The sequence below is a fragment of the Eumetopias jubatus genome, unplaced genomic scaffold (genome assembly GCF_037043125.1).
Source record: "Eumetopias jubatus isolate StellerSeaLion01/CBP00866 unplaced genomic scaffold, mEumJub1_p1.0 scaffold_12, whole genome shotgun sequence".
Taxonomy (NCBI): Eukaryota; Metazoa; Chordata; class Mammalia; order Carnivora; family Otariidae; genus Eumetopias; species Eumetopias jubatus.
Genome location: NW_028274818.1, coordinates 105,090,631 through 105,109,126, shown reverse-complemented (window position 1 = coordinate 105,109,126; position 18,496 = coordinate 105,090,631). Strand labels below are relative to the sequence as shown.

At 54.0% G+C, this 18,496-nt stretch overlaps 2 protein-coding genes across 6 annotated transcripts in view; one reads left to right on the top strand and one right to left on the bottom strand.

Annotated features, from left to right (window-relative positions):
* Positions 1–18,496, bottom strand: part of PTCD1 (pentatricopeptide repeat domain 1) — a 44,268-nt gene that overhangs the window by 21,507 nt on the left and 4,265 nt on the right. Inside the window, exons 2-4 of one of the 2 annotated variants that reach the window (XM_028088464.2) lie at positions 16,865–16,972; positions 15,571–15,687; positions 14,703–14,851 (exon numbers count right to left, since the gene is read on the bottom strand). In XM_028088464.2, coding sequence (XP_027944265.1) covers positions 14,823–14,851; positions 15,571–15,687; positions 16,865–16,972 — 254 coding nt within the window. In that variant the 3' untranslated portion in view covers positions 14,703–14,822. Of the gene's footprint in view, positions 1–7,374; positions 7,394–14,702; positions 14,852–15,570; positions 15,688–16,864; positions 16,973–18,496 lie in introns of those variants that run through there. The other variant, XM_088016708.1, reaches the window with a different exon arrangement.
* CPSF4 (cleavage and polyadenylation specific factor 4) lies at positions 173–13,012 on the top strand. 4 transcript variants are annotated; one of them, XM_028088454.2, is made up of 9 exons: positions 351–430; positions 1,154–1,236; positions 2,987–3,037; positions 4,904–5,056; positions 6,759–6,854; positions 7,254–7,347; positions 8,439–8,511; positions 9,972–10,142; positions 12,856–13,012. In XM_028088454.2, exons 4-9 carry the CDS (start codon positions 4,909–4,911, stop codon positions 12,922–12,924), a joined length of 651 nt encoding a protein of 216 aa, XP_027944255.1. In that variant the 5' UTR covers positions 351–430; positions 1,154–1,236; positions 2,987–3,037; positions 4,904–4,908; the 3' UTR covers positions 12,925–13,012. The 4 variants fall into 4 exon arrangements, with proteins under 4 accessions (XP_027944254.1, XP_027944253.1, XP_027944252.1 ...); XM_028088453.2 differs by lacking the exon at positions 1,154–1,236 and having other exon boundaries at positions 173–430; positions 10,050–10,142; XM_028088452.2 differs by lacking the exon at positions 1,154–1,236 and having other exon boundaries at positions 173–430; positions 10,047–10,142.

The window sequence follows — 18,496 nt, the reverse complement described above, 5'->3', positions numbered from 1 at the left end:
ACTCCCCGCCCCGTACGCGCGGAGGCGGGTTATCCCGGGCCGCGAGGAGAGGCGGGGGTTCGGCTGGCGGCTAGCCTGGCCTAGCGGAGTGTCCCGTACTCCCTGCTCTATTGGCCGGGTCTGGACAGGCTAAAGGCCGGCGCGGGCTCCGGGAGTTCCCGGCATCCCTCGGGCGGCGGCGGCGGCGGCGGCGGCGAGGCGGCGAGGCGAGGCGAGACGAGACGAGGCGGAGGACCGTGTGCTGCGGAGCCGGTGGCTGGTAGAGGTGTGAGGGCGGCGAGGGACCTGAGAGGTAGTCGGGCCGGTGTGGCCGCCGCCGCCGCCGCGATGCAGGAAATCATCGCCAGCGTGGACCACATCAAGTTCGACTTGGAGATCGCCGTGGAGCAGCAGCTCGGGGCACAGCCGCTGCCCTTCCCCGGCATGGACAGTGAGCGCGGGGCCCGGGCCGCGGGCGAGGGGCGCGACCGACTCAGCCCCGGGACCCCTCCCCCTCGGTTCGGGACGCCTTCTCCCTGGGTCCCGGGACCTTCTCCCCATCGGTGGTGGAACCCCTTCCCCCACCCATCCTGGGACCCCCCTCCCCCATTCAGACTCGGGAGCCCCCCTTTCTCCAGTCTTTGAACCCCTGGGACTATTCTAATACAATCTTCAGGAGGGCAGGACCATGTCTGGTTGTTCAAGTAAGTCTTGAATGAAAGCGGGTGTCTCGGATTGGAAATTACTTCCCTCCCCTAAGTAAAAGAAAATAGATATTCCCCCTCTCCACCTCCAGCCCCCCACTTTGAGCACCCTCTCCTTGCTTTCATCAAAACTGGGCGGTTGGAGGAGTCTTGCTGGAGGAAGGCCCACCTGTCCCTCTCTGTAGGAGATTCCCAGTTAGATTCTCAAGCTCCGTTCTAGGATGTGCACTCCTGGGAGCCTATCCCTCACTTTTCCTCTGGACCCCAGTTGTGGGCCATTCATCACACCTGGGCAGCTGCTTGAGCTCCCTTCATTCTCCACCTTCAGATGATAGCTCCACCAGCCCCCAACTTAGGTGGATGTGTAGCACTTTAAAAGAAACTAGCAGTTTTCTTCTCTCCTTTCTGGACACACTTGAAGTCTAACGTTGTAACATTAAAGCTCAGAGGTCCTTGTGTTCAATCCACAGATGGGGCATCTGAGGCCTGGGTGGGGGAAGGGACTTGCCGAAGACCACTTGGTCCCTGGCGACTCGGTACGTGGTGGAGCCAGGTGAGCTCTCCAGTGTTCTTGACTGGCTCAGTCTGTGGTTCCCTGTGCAGGGTCCCATTACTGCCAGAGTTCCCCTGTTCTCCCGCCAGTCAGTGGCCTGGCAGAGCCTCCCTGCAGCTTCATTCCTGTCAAGTGGCCACACTTCTCATGCACACGTGACCACAGTTGTCCCACTCATGCTGATGCTTCTCTGTGAGATATTGCTTCTACCCACGTGACATACCTCTGGCAACCTTATACACACACCACCTGCATCTCTATGATACACATCTTATAAGCAGCTGCTGACCCCTCGACACACGTGATCACTTCCTGCTTGTGCGAGCACATCCACCTTTGCACGTGTGGCCTTTCCCTGTGTTGATGGCATTAGCCTGAGGCCATGGAACCATCCATGCAGGGCAGCTCCTTCCCGCCCACCTTTCTCCAGCATGGAACCGCACAGACTTGAGTCTGTGAAGGCTGGTGCAGTAGCAGGGGGCTCACATACCTGTTCTAAGGAGAGTCAAGGACATGCCTGGCCATGGGTGCTGCCCTGGCTTGGGCCTCAGACTTGGTAGGCACCCTCAGCACTCTGCCAGCCCATGAGCTAGTTCAGTGTGTTAAAGCCCTGGGAAGGCCACAACCCTTTCTCCTTTGTCCCGGCACTTCACTGTCATCTTGTTTTGGGAAGAATTGTCAGTTCTCCCCTAAAGGCATACTCTTAACCTATCTGCCTGAAACTGAGGCCCCAGGACTGTGGACTTCCGGCTTCAAGGAACGAAGCAAAACTCTGAGAAGACCCCAGGAATACTCTTCTATGATGCTTTTCTTACTATAAGGCTTTTTCAACTTTTTGAAATGCAAATAAGTGACAACTTTTTGGCTTTTTAAGATGCAAACGAGTGATACCTTCTTGACAGCCTTAAGTTTTGTCCTAGCAAAATCTGCTTGCTTCCGAGAATCCAAGGAATCGCTTGCAAGTTAGCGAAGAGAGGTATGAAACTGGCTTTCCAAGATGCTGTTGGTGGATTTTCAGCAACTCTAACATGCCTTCTGATAGAGAAAACTGTTTATTAAGCCACGGACCATTTATTCCAGCAGCCATGGCGAGTGAATTCCTGGGCTCATTGCAAAGGCTTGCCCCCTGGAGTCACTGACTGATACCACACTCAGCCTTTGTTCCATCGCTCGCCTCACCTGAACCGGCTGCCTCTGCAGAAGCGGAAGTCTGCACCTTTAATAATTGCGTGTTGGTGTTGCGCCACCATGAACTAGATCTGGACAGGCGGAGTTCTGCCTCTGTGTCTTCCATTATGCTCTTCCCTCCAGAATAGCACCTCTGAGGCGCTTGTCCCTTCCTCAGAGTCCCCATTCGATTGTTTGTGTTTTCTGTGAGCTCATTCCCTCCCTCTGCCTCATGTTCAAAGACCCATGAATTAGCCCTCTGGAAGGTCCGAGTCCAAACTGGGGGTAATTAACTTCTGTGATCTTGTGCCCCATCCTTCCCACACCCACTCCTAACTCCTTGAAAGCATCTCACTTATAGGAGGCTCTCAGAATGACTGGTCTCAACATAGGTGTCTCATTTTGCAGGGAGTGACCGAAATGAGCAGCTTTTTTTGTGCTTGCCAGGCCTTGCATTTTTTTGCCAGTCTGTTTCCTGTACCCTGAACCTTTCACGGGTCAAAGGCAAGATGGGTCCCCTCCCCATGTCTTCAGCTGTCCCCAGGCATACCTCACTTTGATGCTTCTCCTTTCCTTCCTGCAGAGTCGGGAGCTGCTGTCTGCGAATTCTTTTTGAAAGCTGCCTGTGGCAAAGGTAAGAAACCCCTGGCTCCCTGACATTCCTCCTGAGGTGCTTTCCATCACCCTGCCCGCCAGCAGAGTCGTAGGCCATCAGGCCTCTGGCTTGCATTGCTTTCTGCAGACTAGCAGTGTCCCTAGATGAAATTACTGTGCTTTGGACAGGCTAGGAACATGGGGGGTATTCTGCCCAAAACCTACAACATGGGATGGAACCTCACTCTGAGTCTGCCTCCTCACCTCACTTTGCCTGTGGCCACGAGCTGACCTGTGACATGGACAGATGGGGACAGACGGGCCAAGCACTGAGGCGTTCAGGAGCTTTTTCAAGATCGCAGAGTTAGTGAGTAGCTGAGCCAGTGTCTGAACCCTTTCTGCTTCTACAGTCTACACAAGCTCACTGTCCTCTGTATCATGTCATCAAAAACCCCTACAGTAGTCTGTCCTGTGGAGCCTTGTTCATACTAACCAGGCTCCAACAGAGACTGCTGGAACCAGACTATCCATTAATTGATGAGACAGATTGCTGGGTGGGAGCTGAGATGCCAGGTAGAGGTCTGGCCATTTTTCTTCCCGTAGGCAAATTTTTTTTGGAAACTAAATTTTAACCAGTGAGTAGGGAGCACAGAATTAGAGCAAGGGGGTGGTTTTAATGGATGATTTTGGCAAGTTTGGTTCTATAACTCAGTCACTTACCACGGAAATGATAGACCTGCCAGGTAGATCAACCAGGTTGACCTGGGGCTGTCTGGTTGCAGTATCATCTCCCACTGGGCTCCTGGTCTTCTTCCCATGTCTGTGCTCAGTAAATCTGGCCTTCTGACCTGCCACCTTCTGTCAGACAGCTATCCTTAACACAGGGCACTGTGGCTGTCTCTATGTTAACTAACTAGTCGCCACTGGCCACATGTGGCTATTAGTTAGTTAACACATGTGGCCAATGACTACCATATTGGACGGCATAGATAGAGAACATCATTGCAAAGTTCTGTTAGAAAGGGTTGGTTTAGGTCTTTCCATCACAGCCTCATTGTGGTTGGGCCCTCCCAGTGGTCCCGCCAGGTCACAAGTTAGAAATAGGAGTTTCTGAGGGTATGGCTCTGTCCCATCTGGTGGCTGATCGCTCAGGTCCTGCTACGGAAGGGACCTCCCCCAGTTTATATACAATGCGTTTCTTCGGTTCCGAAGTTGATTTTCTTTCTTAATTCTTGGATGCTAAGTGGGCACTCATAACTAGAAGTGGAACCCACTTGGAGTCCAGGCTTCTGCTGGTGGGCCTCTCTACCTTCTGTTTTTTTATAAAGGGTTGTGTTTCCCAAACCCCAGTCTTTCCTTTACTACCCCTACAATTTTTTGTTATGTCTGTGTATCACCAGAGCTATAATTCAATTAAGAAATAAGCTCATTTGGGGCGCCTGGGTGGCTCAGTCGTTAAGTGTCTGCCTTCGGCTCGGGTCATGATCCCAGGGTCCTGGGATTGAGCCCCACATCGGGCTCCCTGCTCTGCAGGAAGCCTGCTTCTCCCTCTCCCGCTCCCCCTGCTTGTGTTCCCTCTCTCGCTGTCTCTCTGTCAAATAAATAAATAAAATCTTTAAAAAAAAGAAAGAAAGAAGCTCATTCTCCCACCACCCTTAGGCTTGTTAAGCTTCCATTTTACGGTGATGTCTGTGATACCACGATTCGATGTTTTAGGTTTTTCCAGAACGCGCTGACATAAAATAAGTACTAAAACTTAAGATGTGTGGCTCTGTACTGCCTGAAATCACATGGCCTTCTGCCCGAGGCAGACACCACCTTCCAGGACATGTCGCTCTGGGTACTCGAGGGACGTGTGGGGTGAAGGCCCCCCTGCCCTCCTCACAGCTCCCCCCATCCTCGGCAGGGGGCATGTGTCCATTCCGCCACATCAGTGGCGAGAAGACCGTTGTGTGCAAACACTGGCTGCGGGGCCTGTGCAAGAAGGGGGACCAGTGTGAGTTCCTGCATGAGTACGACATGACCAAGATGCCCGAGTGCTACTTCTACTCCAAGTTCGGTAAGCAGACGCCCGGCCTCGGGAGCCCTGGGGTGGTTTCACCCAGACCTGAGACCCAGAGGGGAGAAGCAGCTGCTGGTGCGCCCGCGCTTTCTGCCGTCTCCCCGCTCTCCGGCTTCAGAACCTTAGGCCATGCCCAGCAACCTCAGCTGGCCCTGTTGGTTAGGATGGGGGTGGGCTCTGGACCCCTGCTCTACTCTCTGCGGGGGGCTGGGCGTGGCTGGGCGTGCTGCACGCTTTCAGAGCACTGTCAGCACTGTCATCAGGAGACGTTAATTATTCCAGCAGTTGAACAGGTGTGGCCCACCGGTTTATTAACGGTAGTTGTGGCTTTTTTTTTTTTTGTAGAGGTAGCGTAAGCTGTGAAGTCAAAGCACAGAGGGTCAGATATAGGACCCAGGCTTCCCAGCCCCGCCCTACCCATACCAGCACTGGAACCAGCACTGGAAGGGGGCATCCCCTTTCCATGGGAGCCATCTCCCATCTGGACCAAAGGTGGGAGCCAGCCCTCCTGGGCAGACTCTTAAGGGCACCTCTGCAGGCTGGCCTGGGTTCCTTCATTCCTGCTGAGCCCACAGCCCCCCCATGCTCTGATGCGCCCCACCTGCCCTTTCCCAACAGAGCCTGGCCTGGTGTGCATGCACGGTCTGCAGCTCCTGTCACCTGTGACACAAGTCAAGGTCCTAGTAAACAGGACAGACCCAATCCTTGGCCCACGGTGCTTTTGCCCTAGCGGCCCAGAGGGGGAGGCCGCTGACACTAGTGAGACAAAGATGGGAATGACATGCAGGAAGTGCCCTGAAGGAGACAGCAATGGGACCACAACGTCCTTTAGGCTGAATGGTCAGGGAAGGCCTCTCTAAGGAGGTGAGAGCGAAGCTGGGATCGGAAGGCCGAGAAGGGGCCGGTCATTGGGGGCACAGCTGGGGTGCCAGTATGCCTGGGGGAGGAGGAGCCTGGGGAGGGGTGGGCTCGACCCCCCAGGGACTTCTGGTGGGGCTGGAAAGGAGTTTGCATTTTCTCTGACCAGCAGTGATCAGACTGGCCTTTTGTGTGTAACTTGGGGAGGGCAAGCATGGAGGTGGCGCCACTGCCCAGCCGGGCGAATGGGCCCTTAGTTGGGTGACAGATGCTGCCGGCCGGCTGAGCTGGCTGCTCCTCAAAGGAGCTGTCATCACAGAGGTTCCATCGCACTTGACCACAGGGATCCGGCCTCGAGTTCCCAAATCTTCCCTACTTTTGTCCTGAAAGGCAGAATCCTCAGACCTTTCTTCCCATCCCAGCTTGTAGATGTGAAGGGCTGATCAGAGTAGACCAGTCATTTCCTGGACTCAGTTGGTGCCTTTGCACATTTGGGCCCCCCACAGTGCCCAGGGCACCCTGTTTAGGTAAGGGGTAGAGCCGTGAGTTATTTGATGAGCGTGTACCCTGTGCCTGGCTCTGGGCCATTGCCCTTCAAGGCAGCATGGACACGAGAGGGAAGCGCCATGTACAGGTCACGAGCACAGTCCACGTATAGGTCAGGAGACTGAGGCTCCACGACACTGCCCTGGGGGTCAGGACTCACCAGGCCAGGAGGGACACCGGAAGCACCTGGCCCTCTGCCACACAGCAGGCCCCAGCCTTGAGGAAAGCTGAGGCGGTCTGAGTCCAGCTCTCCCCGAGCTGCCCCAGGTGGATGCGTGTCGGGCTTTCCCTACAGGGGAATGCAGCAACAAGGAGTGCCCCTTCCTGCACATCGACCCCGAGTCCAAGATCAAGGACTGCCCTTGGTACGACCGTGGCTTCTGCAAGCATGGTAGGTGTCGGGGTGGCTGGACCCCCAGCAAGAGGCCAGGCCTCTCTTCCTCTGCCCACACGACCCTCTCTACCTGTCCCACCTGTTGCAGTAAGACCTGGGGTTAGGCATCTGGGGCTAGTGAGGCCTTTTTACACCCTCAGCTCACCTGAGCCTCCCAGACCTCCCGCATGGACTGCCTTCTCTCCCGTATTTTCCATAAGGAAACTACCATTGAAGGGGTCGTGGGCCCTGCCTGCTGTCCCCCCTGAATGGATACGAGGCAGAGCCCGCATCTGGAGCCCTGCTTTTGCTCTCGGCATCCCCGGCAGTGGTGTGGGCAGGGCTCCACCGGCCCAGGGGCACGAGGGCATCCCCCGAAGCAGGGCGTCTGAGTGTCCCGGATGCTTGGCTCCGCAGGTCCCCTCTGCAGACACCGGCACACGCGGAGAGTCATCTGTGTGAATTACCTCGTGGGATTCTGCCCGGAGGGGCCCTCGTGTAAATTCATGCAGTGAGTAGCCAGACCCTACTCCCCCACCCTGCTCCTACCCCAGGCCCTGCTGCCCTCTAGATCTTTCCCGGGTCCATCTGGGCTCTGATCACTGCGTGCTGTCACCACAGGGCCTGGGGCAGGGGCTGCCGCTGCTCCTTGAGCTCAGAGGTGGCTCTGCCGAGCCCAGCACTTAAGCTTTCCTGGGTCATAGATCTGAGAAAAGCTGGCCTCCGTGCTCCAGGAAACCTCATGTCTTTGCATGTCACTCAGGGATCTCTGGTTAAGAACCTGTGCCCTAAAGGAAGGAGACTTTGGTTTTGGGGGCCTCCTTTATGGAGGCAATGACCTTGAGATTCCATGCACACTAGTCCATACAGCTCTTCATGTGTGTGTGTGTGCAAGAGAGAAAATGGAGAATGTCTCCATTTCACACATGAGAACACTGAGGCTCAGAGCTCAGCCACTGGCCAGGATCACGTGGTGGCAGGGGTGGCAGCTGGTCAAGGGCAGGTCCGTGGCCTCCGAAGCTGGGTTTTCCTTGCCTGGCAGGGCTCAGAGCTCCTCTCCTAGGCCTTAGTGCACATCTGTCGCTTTGGGTGGTTGTGGAGTCGGACTTCTGCGACTGCAGAGTAGTGTAGTCCCCCAGTCCCCAGGCTGCTTCCATCCACCCCACTGACACCTGCACAGAAGCACAGGGTCCCGGTCACTGCCACACAGTGGGCAGGTGACAGGTGCTGCGGACTTGGTCCCACTCCCTAGGTGAGAGCCAGGGAGTGTGTCTTGTTGGAGGTGGTCCGGCAGCTGAGCTAGACCCTCAGGAAAGGGTGTGTGTTGTGGGGAAGCAGCACTTGGGCAGGACTCACAGCTAGGTGGGAGCAGAGCTAGGTCTGAGTCCAGGTGAGTCCATTCTTTTCGCCTCTCTTTCCTGAGGCTTCGGGGCAGAGCTGAGAGCCAGCACCCACCCCACGTCCAGGCGCGTTCTGTGCCTGGGCAGAGGCTGCCTGTGGTCTCCCAGGGCCAGAATTTGAGAACACTGCCTGGCCTGGCCCCTCTCTCATCCCCTCTTCTCTTCGCCTTGTTGTCCTCCCCTCTGGCTGCGGGGTGACCAGCCCTCGATTTGAACTGCCAATGGGAACCACCGAGCAGCCCCCACTGCCACAGCAGACGCAGCCTCCGACAAAGGTACCGTGCCCCAGCCCCAGCTGTGCCTGCCCTGGTGCGCAGTCGGCCCCAGACCCGGCTGGCGACACGTGAGAGGCAGGGGAGGAGGTGGGACTGGAGGGGAGTCACCCTGAGTTCCCGTTTGCATCTCCCTCGAGAGGTGGAGGGCTGTCTGCTAGAGCCCAATACCCGTGTGGCTTCTCTTCCCTTTTGGCCTGGCGAGTGGCTCAGTGCGCCCCCTCGGGAGCCAGAGTGGAGGGCAGCGTGGGCGCCATGGGCCTGCTGCTCGTGCTTCTGGTTCCAGCCCGTCCCTTTATAAACAGGGAAACAGAGTCCTCAAGGTGGGCCTCGTCTGAGGTCCCCCAGCTGGGCGGCAGCAGCAGCCTGGGAGCAGACCTGGGGCTGACCGGGTCTCCGGCCCGTGCCAGTGCCCTTGCTGCCCCGTGTGGAGGTTCCTGGCAGGGAGGGTGGGCTGGCAACAGTGCTGAAGGACCCGCTGGCTCCACCTTCCTAGACAAGGGGGGTCCCACAACCCAGCAATGGGCTGATCATCTCAAGCATGAGAGGGAGAGATGCCAGAGACACGTGCAGCCCCCCACCCCCCACAAACCAAGGGCACCCTGGTTTTGGTTATGGGAGTGGAGGGTTGGGGGCCCAGAAGAAAGGTTGGCCAGGTGCACTAAGCAGGGTCTCAACAGGCTGAGTACCCCCACCTACTGATCTTGCATCCTTACCTTTTACTTGGTTGAACTCTAAGCCCATTGCCAGAGCCCTGTCCATCTTTGAGTGCTACAGGCTGAGCCAGGAGGGCGTGTTGCACTGAGCCCCACCCTCAGGTGGTTGTGGGGTAACTCAGACCTCATCGCAAAGCCAGGAATTCCTGGGTGCAGGAGCAGCCGTGACAACCTGGGGGTTTCTAGCTCATTGCTCCTGTTTACGGGGGCCAGAGCCAGGAAGCCTCTTGGTTGGGAGGTGGCCTAGCTGTCCAGTCCCCACGCCAGGAGCCCCCATCCCCCTTGCTCACATGACTCCCTAGTGGAGGGCCCTCTCGGCCCCTAGACCGCGGGTCAGCATGTCAGCCTCCAACTGTTTTTCTGTGACTGTTGCTCGCCGTGTAGGCTGCTAAACATCTGGCTGAACCAAGCGTTCATCCTGACCTGAAGCTAGAACCTCAGAAACAAAAGTAAGGCCTGCTCATGCCCTCGCCCTGCTGCCCCAGAGACCTCCTCGTCTCTTTGGTGTTTTGTTTTCTACTTTTATTTTTCGTTCTTGTGTGTCTGCATGGTGTTTTTCGGGCAGCGGCTCCTGCCATCATCACCAGATGTTTCTTTTCTGCCTGCTCTCCTGAGCAGGGCCACCACGGAAGCCCTTCTTCCTGCTGGTCGTGCGGGAGCAGTCCCGCCCTCTTTTCTCCTGTCCCCATTGGTAGTCTGCGTGCACGTGTTTTCCGCAGTAAAACCGTGTTGTGTAACTCTTTCCAGCAAAGTAACAATCCGCCATTACAAAGGTCGTCCTCCTTGATCCAGTTAACGAGTCAGAACTCTTCTCCCAATCAGCAGAGAGCCCCGCAGGTCATCGGGGTCATGCAGAGTCAAAACAGCAGCGCAGGCAACCGGGGACCCCGGCCGCTGGAGCAGGTCACCTGTTACAAGGTGAGTCCCAGGGCTGGGGGGCGGGGCGGGGCCGTTCCCTCATTCCCTGCGTAGTTCACTTTGAAAAATGGTAGCATCTTTGTTTCTGGACTGTAAGAGTGAAATTGGGCTACCCTGGTGGGCTGAAGACCAACCTGCTTCCTTCCACAACACACCAAGGCCAAAGGAACGATCACACATGCTGTTGAATGAAAGGACGGAGCTTGCGGGAAAGGGAGGCTGGTAATAAAGTAGAAGCACCAGTCCCAGGGAAGGGAGTAGGCCCTGAAGCCTCTGGATGTTCTCACATCCTGCAAGGGCATCCCCAAGGGAAAGGGGAGAAAGCTTTAAGCCCACACAGGAGGAAAACAGATTAGAACTCACCCCCTTCCCCAGCACACACACACCCCCCTCAGGGAAAGGGTAAACTTTTTTAAAAACCTACTAGAAAACCTGTCTCATTCTTGGCTCTGGATGGAAAGGCGGAGGAGATAAGTGCCTTGAGAGTTTATAGTCACCAGGGGACCCTTCATGAGTTCGGGGTGTATTCTGGAAAGCTGTAAACTGGGTTTTCCGATCTGAAACAGCCCCAGATGTGGGCCCCTGGTGCCTGGTTCTACAAGGAATTTATTCTCAACCCGACCACATCTAATTCCCACAGCTAAAGTTCTGAAGAATGAGTTCATAATTAAAAATCACAAAAACCTAGAAGGAAACCACCAGCGCTGAGGGAAGTCAACAGAAACAACTGATAATAGAACTAGGCCACAAAAACTTCAGATCTGGGGATTATTAGACAAAATACAAAGTTAGTACACCCTTTTGGTAAGAACATTTAAATGACACACAAATGTTTTGGGTACAGAGTGTTGGCCCTGTTCCCACCTTTCCTAAAACAGCCACTTAATTCCGTGTGCTGTGTTGTCACGATTTTTGGTTTTGGTGCTCCTTCACGCCCCACAGGGACCCCACACAGAGAACTGCGGTGCCAAACTTTTATTCACACGAGCACAAGGAACGTATATTTTAATACAAATAGGGCCCTGGGATGTATAATGTCCTGTACAGTGTTTTTTTTTTCTCGATAATATGTTGTGGATCGTTCTGTGCCAGTAAACATAAATCTAATCTGCTTCACTGGGTGTGTACAGAACTGCAATTTACATTACCAGTTCTCTGTTAGTAGCAATTTAGTTTTTGCTGCTAAAAACAGTGCTGAATCTGACACTTAGACATCTGTGAGCTCTTGCCGCCTGACAGCAGCATCCATGCCTCCAGGTAGAAGGTCCGAGTTAGGAGGCGTATGCTTAGCTTTAATTGTTCTTAGAACTTTCCCTCAGGAAAGGCTGAGCCGCTTTCCACAGCCGTCAGACACTCACAGAACAGTGAGTTCTTTCCCAGGAGAGGTTTGTGTTCCGCGGGGAGGGGACGGTAGGTGCCCAACACCACTGAAGGCCTCAGATTTCTGAGCCTGAGCCCCACCAGGTGAGGAGAGTACGGAGAGGGGGCTGTGCCTCCGACCAGTCACTTCGCAAGTCTGAGGAAACGCAGGTGCTCGGAGGCAGTGTGGCTGGCGTCCTGGCCCTCGCCCCCCCGCCCTCTGCAGCAAGCTCTCCTGCGTCCTGAACTTAGGTGGAGCCGGAACCTAACCAACCTCTTCTCACCACGCGCACTTCATAGTCAACATTATAGGCACCTTGTGGGAATCCTGGGTTCTCCAGGATCAGCTGTGGAGGACGATGGACATGCCAGGTGCTGTGAGCAGGGGCCCGGTCAGTGCTTCCCTCTGCTCATCTCTTCAGTGTTAGGGCCAGCTGGCAGCTACACGGGCCACTCATCCATGCAGTCACACCCACAGGTCAGGCTGACTTGAGAACACAGGGCCTGCGGGAGACAGAGCAGGCTGGAGATCTGGGCCCGAGGCCAAGGAAGTCGGGACTGCGAGGGCCCTGGGTGGGTTAGTGCCGAGTGGGTGCCCCCTCCTGTCTCCTCCCAACCCCCTGGTCTGTGCTTGAGGCTGCCGTTCAACATTTTAAATCCCTTCTGCTTTCCGAGTGACAAGAACGAATGAAGAGAAGCTAAGGAAGGGCCTGGAGAATCGGAGCCGAGATAAGTCAGTCAGTGCTAGATTTTTTAAGTGAGGCTCTGGGTCTGTTCACCCAGGTCTAACCGTTGTCCATCTCTCTGATCCTGTAACAAACCTATCCCGGGGGTAGCTTAGGCAAGTTTGCAAGAGCCAAGAGGGAAAACTGGGTGCAGCCCACCCTGTGTCCACGGCAGTGAGTCCCCGGGTTGGGGGGAGGAGCCTGGTGGCTTCTCTCACGTTGTTGCCTCCTGTCTCCAGAAGAGTGCCTCAGAAAGGTAAGTGACTGGCCAGCCCTACAGAGGGGCTTGGTCCCCAGGCAGGTGGGGGAGCTCTGGTGCCACGGGATTCTCATCGTCCTGCCACCCACCATGAGACCTTCCATGGACGGGCCTGCAGGAGCTGTCCCTGCTGCGCTCGCAGATCGTCCTCTGGCTCTGCAGCTGCTCTTCCATCTGCCGAGTTGCTGGAGTTTCTGGGCCACTATACTTTGGAGCTCCTTTTCCTTCGTGTTTGAACGAAAGTCTGTACCACTGAGAATTGCAGAGTCCCATCCCTAACCTGGTATTTGGTGGGTGTGACCTTACTTGAAAATTGCATTTGAAAACGGTGGTTTTTTCTGTCTCCTCCCTCCCTTCCTGCTGTTCCCAGTGTGGCGAGAAAGGACACTACGCCAACAGATGCACCAAAGGGCACTTGGCCTTTCTCAGTGGACAGTGACAGCAGCTGGAGCCAGCTCAGAGCAGCCCAGAGGGGTTGAGAACCGTTGTTCTCAACCACTGTTGAGAACCGCTCTGGGCCCTCGTTGGGAGCGTGCACTGAACTGTTTCACGCCGGTGTTGGTGCCACACTGGCTGGGGCTGGCAGGCAGGCACACTGGGGTTATCGTTCTGAGGGGCTACATCAGTTTCCCTATCATTTTGCTGTAATCAGTTCTTAAAAGGGGACAGGTGCTCTAGTTTGGTCCTTCCAAGTCGGCATCATGTTTGTCTAGCATCCACACCTCCTGTCTGGATCTCCCTGCACACCACCGATCTGGGGAGGGGAGGTCGTGGCGAAGGGCTTGTGCTAAGCAGGCTGTATGGAAGGCAGCCCTTCCCCTCGAGGCCTCATCATTAAACACCAGTTCTTGGTGACTCCAGGGGCTGGTGGATCATTTAAAGCTTCAGCCAGGTCATGCCTGCTTCCTCCATGTCCTGCTGAATTCAGAAGCTGTGCCTATCGATGTGATTTGAACGAGGCAGCCCTTCAGGGCAAACTTAAGTGCACTTGTTGCCTCGACCTGGTCCTGCTCCAAGGCAGCAGTGGTTGAGAGGAAGGGCGCAGGGCTCTCAGGTGTGAGGGTCTTTTTCCTCTGGGCTGACTTCCTTGGAGCACCTACTTGACAGTGGTATATCTCAAAGGTATACCTTCAGCTGGAGCTGCAGAGCACCCATTAAATAGAGGACACGGTCCATCTGTGCACCTACCTCCTGCCCCGCCAAGCATCTGTACAGGCACTCACCTCTGGCCTCCGGAGACTATCCTGCCCCCGAACCTGGAAATGTGAAACCATCACCTGCAACCTGCTGGGCAAGTGGGCCTATCCAAGTTCCATTACAAGAACACTTTTTATGAGGTTGATTAAAGCTTGTTTTTTAAGCTGCGTCTCATTACTTCAGGGACCCCACGCCAAGGAGAGGACTCCTGCTGCTGGCCCCACGAGATGCTCAGCACGAAGCTTTGGTATCGTGTTTGCTTGTCCCCTTTCGACATGTGAATCTCCTGGAGGGGAGGGAGGCTGCAAGGGGAAGGAAGGGCCTCTGTCCTGGCAGCTGGTAAAGTCTGGAAGCTTGGCCTTTGAACAGCCACGTGGCAGGTCTCCTTACTCCATCTCAGATGTTGGATGATAATGCTTATTCAAATGCGGATCTTCTACGAGATAATTAGCCATCTCAGCCTTCACACCCCATGCAGTATGTTCTTACCATACACCCCTCAAGAGACCAGTTCTGGCCTTCCTGTCCCTTTACTGAAGATCTCTGATGAAGGCTAAGGATGAGGGGGCTGGATACAGGGGCAGTCATGAGCTCTTGTCAGGGCCTCGGTTTTCCTTTGCTCCCCTGAATCCTCCCACAGGTGAAGAAGTTTCCTTACCAGGAGGGCCCACACTACTGCAGCCTGCATAATGCAGCAAGATGGGGGAGGAGAAGGCATTCTCAGGCACTCAGCCTCAGTTCTGATGTAAAAGTATCAGCTGACAAAAAGCCAGAAGTACTTAGAGCACTTTAGGTACAAAGAGCAGGGAAACCCCTCTGGGCACTTGACAGGCTTAACTAGATGACACCCCACCTCCAGTGAGCTGGAACGAGGTCCCAAAGCCGTGGTGGGCAGCCCACTGGTTCAAAGCCCTGGGCCATGGACAAGAATCACCCTTTGGGAACTGTAGAGCAGTCTCATCCCCGCTGCTACAGCAAGAGCTCCGAGAGGGCAGGGAAATGGCTACACCAGGGAAGCAGTCCAAGTACCAGTCATCTTTTATTGGATGTTAATTCTGAATTAGAATATGAAAGGATTCAAGGGTGCCAGGCAAAGGTCATGGTCAGGAATGCCGAAAGTGCCTCCATACTGGGCCCTCTTCAGTGGTACTTGCGGAGCCGCTCGTGTTCTGAAGTTAGAAAGGCAAGATGATAAGTTTCTTTAAAGGTGTAGTGAAAGCACAAGACGGCGGGGGGCGGTGGGGGGGGGTAAAGCCATGCTGAGAATTCCTTTCAGGATATAACCCAGAACCTGCCTGCCAGGGTCTCAGCAGAATGAGCAGCCGTGGAGGTACGAAGGCACCTCAGGAGCTAATCTGCAGCCTGGCCAGCCTCATCCTTCCCAGGAGGCACGCACACTCAGACACAGTCCCCAAGAGCCTGGCCTTCAGAGCCAGCATCACCCGGGCTTTCAGACTGGCAGGGGCTGCCGTGGGCACTCTGCTACCCAATCCCGCCCCACGAGCTCCTCTCGGCCTTCAGACCCAGGACAAGCTACGCCTTTCCAGAACACGGCACAGACACTGGATTGTACCACTCCTCTCTCTTCGCACTGGCTGCTAGGAAGATGAAGCCAAAATTTTCCACCAACCCTCAGCGGAGCCTGCAGCACCTTACAGAATGCTTCCTAAGTACTACTTTTATCCGGGCTTCATGTCAGTTTTCCTGTCTTTATTTTCTCTTTGCCACAATTTTCTCGCTTAAAATAGCATCTTCTGTACTACATTCTCAAAAGTCCCTCCCAATTTTTCAGCTGCCATAGAATGAGGGACCTGTAAACCTGACAGTGAACCAGTCCCACCCAGCAATGAGAAACCCCAGAGGGCAAGGCGACCAGAGAGACACTCACTGAGTTCCTTGTAACAACGACAGTAGTTGAAAAGCACATAAGCTGCCAGCACCATAGAAATCCCAGCAACGCCCCCTTTCTTCACATTGACGTACTTGTTGTAATACCGGTAGTAACCTGCAAACGAGAGAGGAGGCCACTGTTTGCTTTGCGGTGAATGCTTCACACACTGCAAAGTCGAGTCTGGCTTAGATTCAGGGACCCAGTTCCATTCTGACTCTTGAAAGCCACTCACCCTAAATTCACTGGCTGATGAAGGGAAAAGCACCAAGGCCCCAGGGGTCAAGCCCCAGCTAGGCCCACCTGGATCCTTCTGCGCTTTGGCCTTCACCTTAACAGACCTGGCTCAGCCTGTTAGCCTGACGCTGCCTCACCCTTCCCTCCAGCCCTGGGGATCCTCTTACCCTCATTCTGACCACAAATCCAACCCCAAGTAAAGGCCACTTAGCTGAGGCCGGCTAGGTCTGCCTGCTGGGCAAGAAGGCTTTGTGCGATCATCTCTGCTGGGTACCCCCACCAGTGAGAAAATGGTTTCTGCCTTCTTTGGGGCTTGTAGCTTGGTTGACAAAAAAATGAATGAAATGATTCTAGAAGGCCCTGGTTTATAATAGTGAGAGAAGCTGGGAAGTCAGGGACTGTTGTCACTAAGTATGAGGAAAGGCAGAGAATTCTAATCTGAGCTAAGGAAGGGCCTCTCAGGGCAGAAGGAAAACATGCCACACAAGAATTACAGGGCGGCCAGGACTGGAAAGAAAAACCGGGGGCGGGGGGGGGGGCCTCGAAGCCGGAGACTACACAGGCATCTGTAGGTTGATGTGCGTCTCTGGTTCCTGGAATGAGGACAGGGGCCCCACGGGGCTGATGTGACCGTGCACAGACCTGAAGGATAGATCATTTCAAACATCCACCCTCGAAGTTTTGCCTGGCAGGGGGATGAGCGTTACCTTATGGACTGATGTCCACTATGTTTCAAACTCATTTTCCTCTTTAAAAAGTCTTACGATGTAAAAATGCTTGTAGACATTTAAGACAAAGGCAGTGGTACCAATTCCAAGCAACAGAAAACATTTTCTTGGCTGAAATATCTTAGAGCCAGCCTCTGATAGGACTAATCACCAATCAAACACAGAGCTTCAGGGGCTAAGAATCTGTCCCCGTCTACAGGGACTTATTGGTCTACATAACTTATTGGTCTGAGACAAGGCCTTGACTGCTCAAATTAATTCAGAGCAAAGAGAGACCAGAAGACCTACGCATTTGCTTTTTTTTTTTTCACATGGCTGTAGGCTCTGACCTCTTTGAAATGCTCCAGCAATGCCCTTAGGGGTGAAATCCCGCATCAGTATCCAGCTGGGCAGCTCTCCTAGTTTCACATCCATGAGCTTCTTCTCCTTCAGTGGTACTGAAAAGGAAGAGCAGAAAACACGCACTAGACAAATAGCATCCTTTTATGTCACTTACTTCAACCATTCAATAAAGTCATTACACAGAGGCTGCATACAAGGAATATTATGAATAAATATATCACACCAAATTCACTATTTTAAGCCACAGTGTATATAAAGCGACAGTTCTCATGATCAAGATTTGAATAACAGCTTACTGGGAATAACTATGTAAAGAGAGAACCTAAGGGCCGTGAGGAATTAAGTAATCAGGAGAACAGAATAGAAAAATGATTGCAAAACTCATATTTACACGTATTAGCTCATTTAATCTTCACAGCAAGTAGCTGATGCCTTTATTTTATGAGTGGGGGCAACTGACTCAGCGAAGTTGGGCCCCTTGGCCAAGGTCACACAGCATGCAGCCAGTAAGGCAGTGCTCAACCTTAGGTCTGGCTCCCATGCTCCTCAAGACAATCTGATATTTACCTCAAACGTCCTACCTGGGGCCACAAATGTTAAATGACTTAATAAAAACCATTCCAAATGATCCAATGGGCCCCAGATAATATTCCAATGAGAGTCTGGGGACCGAACAGGAAGGGCTCCAGGCTGAGGCCATATTGTAATTATCTCAGCTTAAGAGTAAAATAGGAAGGGGAGCAGGGACGGCCAGAGCGGGGTAGAACTGTGAATGTTCACATGCTCGTAAGGAGAGAATGGTCTCCTTTCTCATCCTCCCCACAGAGATCACCTTTAAAAAGCTGCTGGGCAGGGATCCTCTTCAAGGCAAGGAGTCAAAGGCTACTGTCCTTTCTTAAAGATTACCAACCACAGAAGGAGCCGGACCAAATCACTCAAAGAAAGGTTTCTTCTCCGTTTTGGGGATCCAAGGAAAAGACAGGCTTTGCAAGGACCAGCCTCAAGAGTCCACTGAGGGGAGGGTGCCTGGGTGGCTCAGTTGGTTAAGCGACTGCCTTCGGCTCAGGTCATGATCCTGGAGTCCCGGGATCGAGTCCCGCATCGGGCTCCCTGCTCAGCAGGGAGTCTGCTTCTCCCTCCGACCGTCTTCCCTCTCGTGCTATCTCTCATTCTCTCTCTCTCAAATAAATAAATAAAATCTTTAAAAAAAAAAAGAGTCCACTGAGGGGAATCCCAGAGATCTCCTGACATCTCCCAACACTTAACAAGGGCAAGGGTTGTTGGGCCACACAGAAATACAAGGTTTAATGGCAGCTTCTCATCTGCTACGGTCATCTGGAGAACTAGACACTGGGTCCGAATGAACCAGATCCAGTGTTTCAGTGTTTGTCAAGAGGCTACAAGTGAGGGGCGCCTGGGTGGCTCAGTCGTTAGGCGTCTGCCTTCGGCTCAGGTCATGATCCCAGGGTCCTGGGATTGAGCCCCACATGGGGCTCTCTGCTCGGCGGGAAGCCTGCTTCTCCCTCTCCCACTCCCCCTGCTTGTGTTCCCTCCCTCCATGTGTCTCTGTCAAATAATGAAATATTAAAAGAAAAAAAAAAAAGAGGCCACAAGTGACA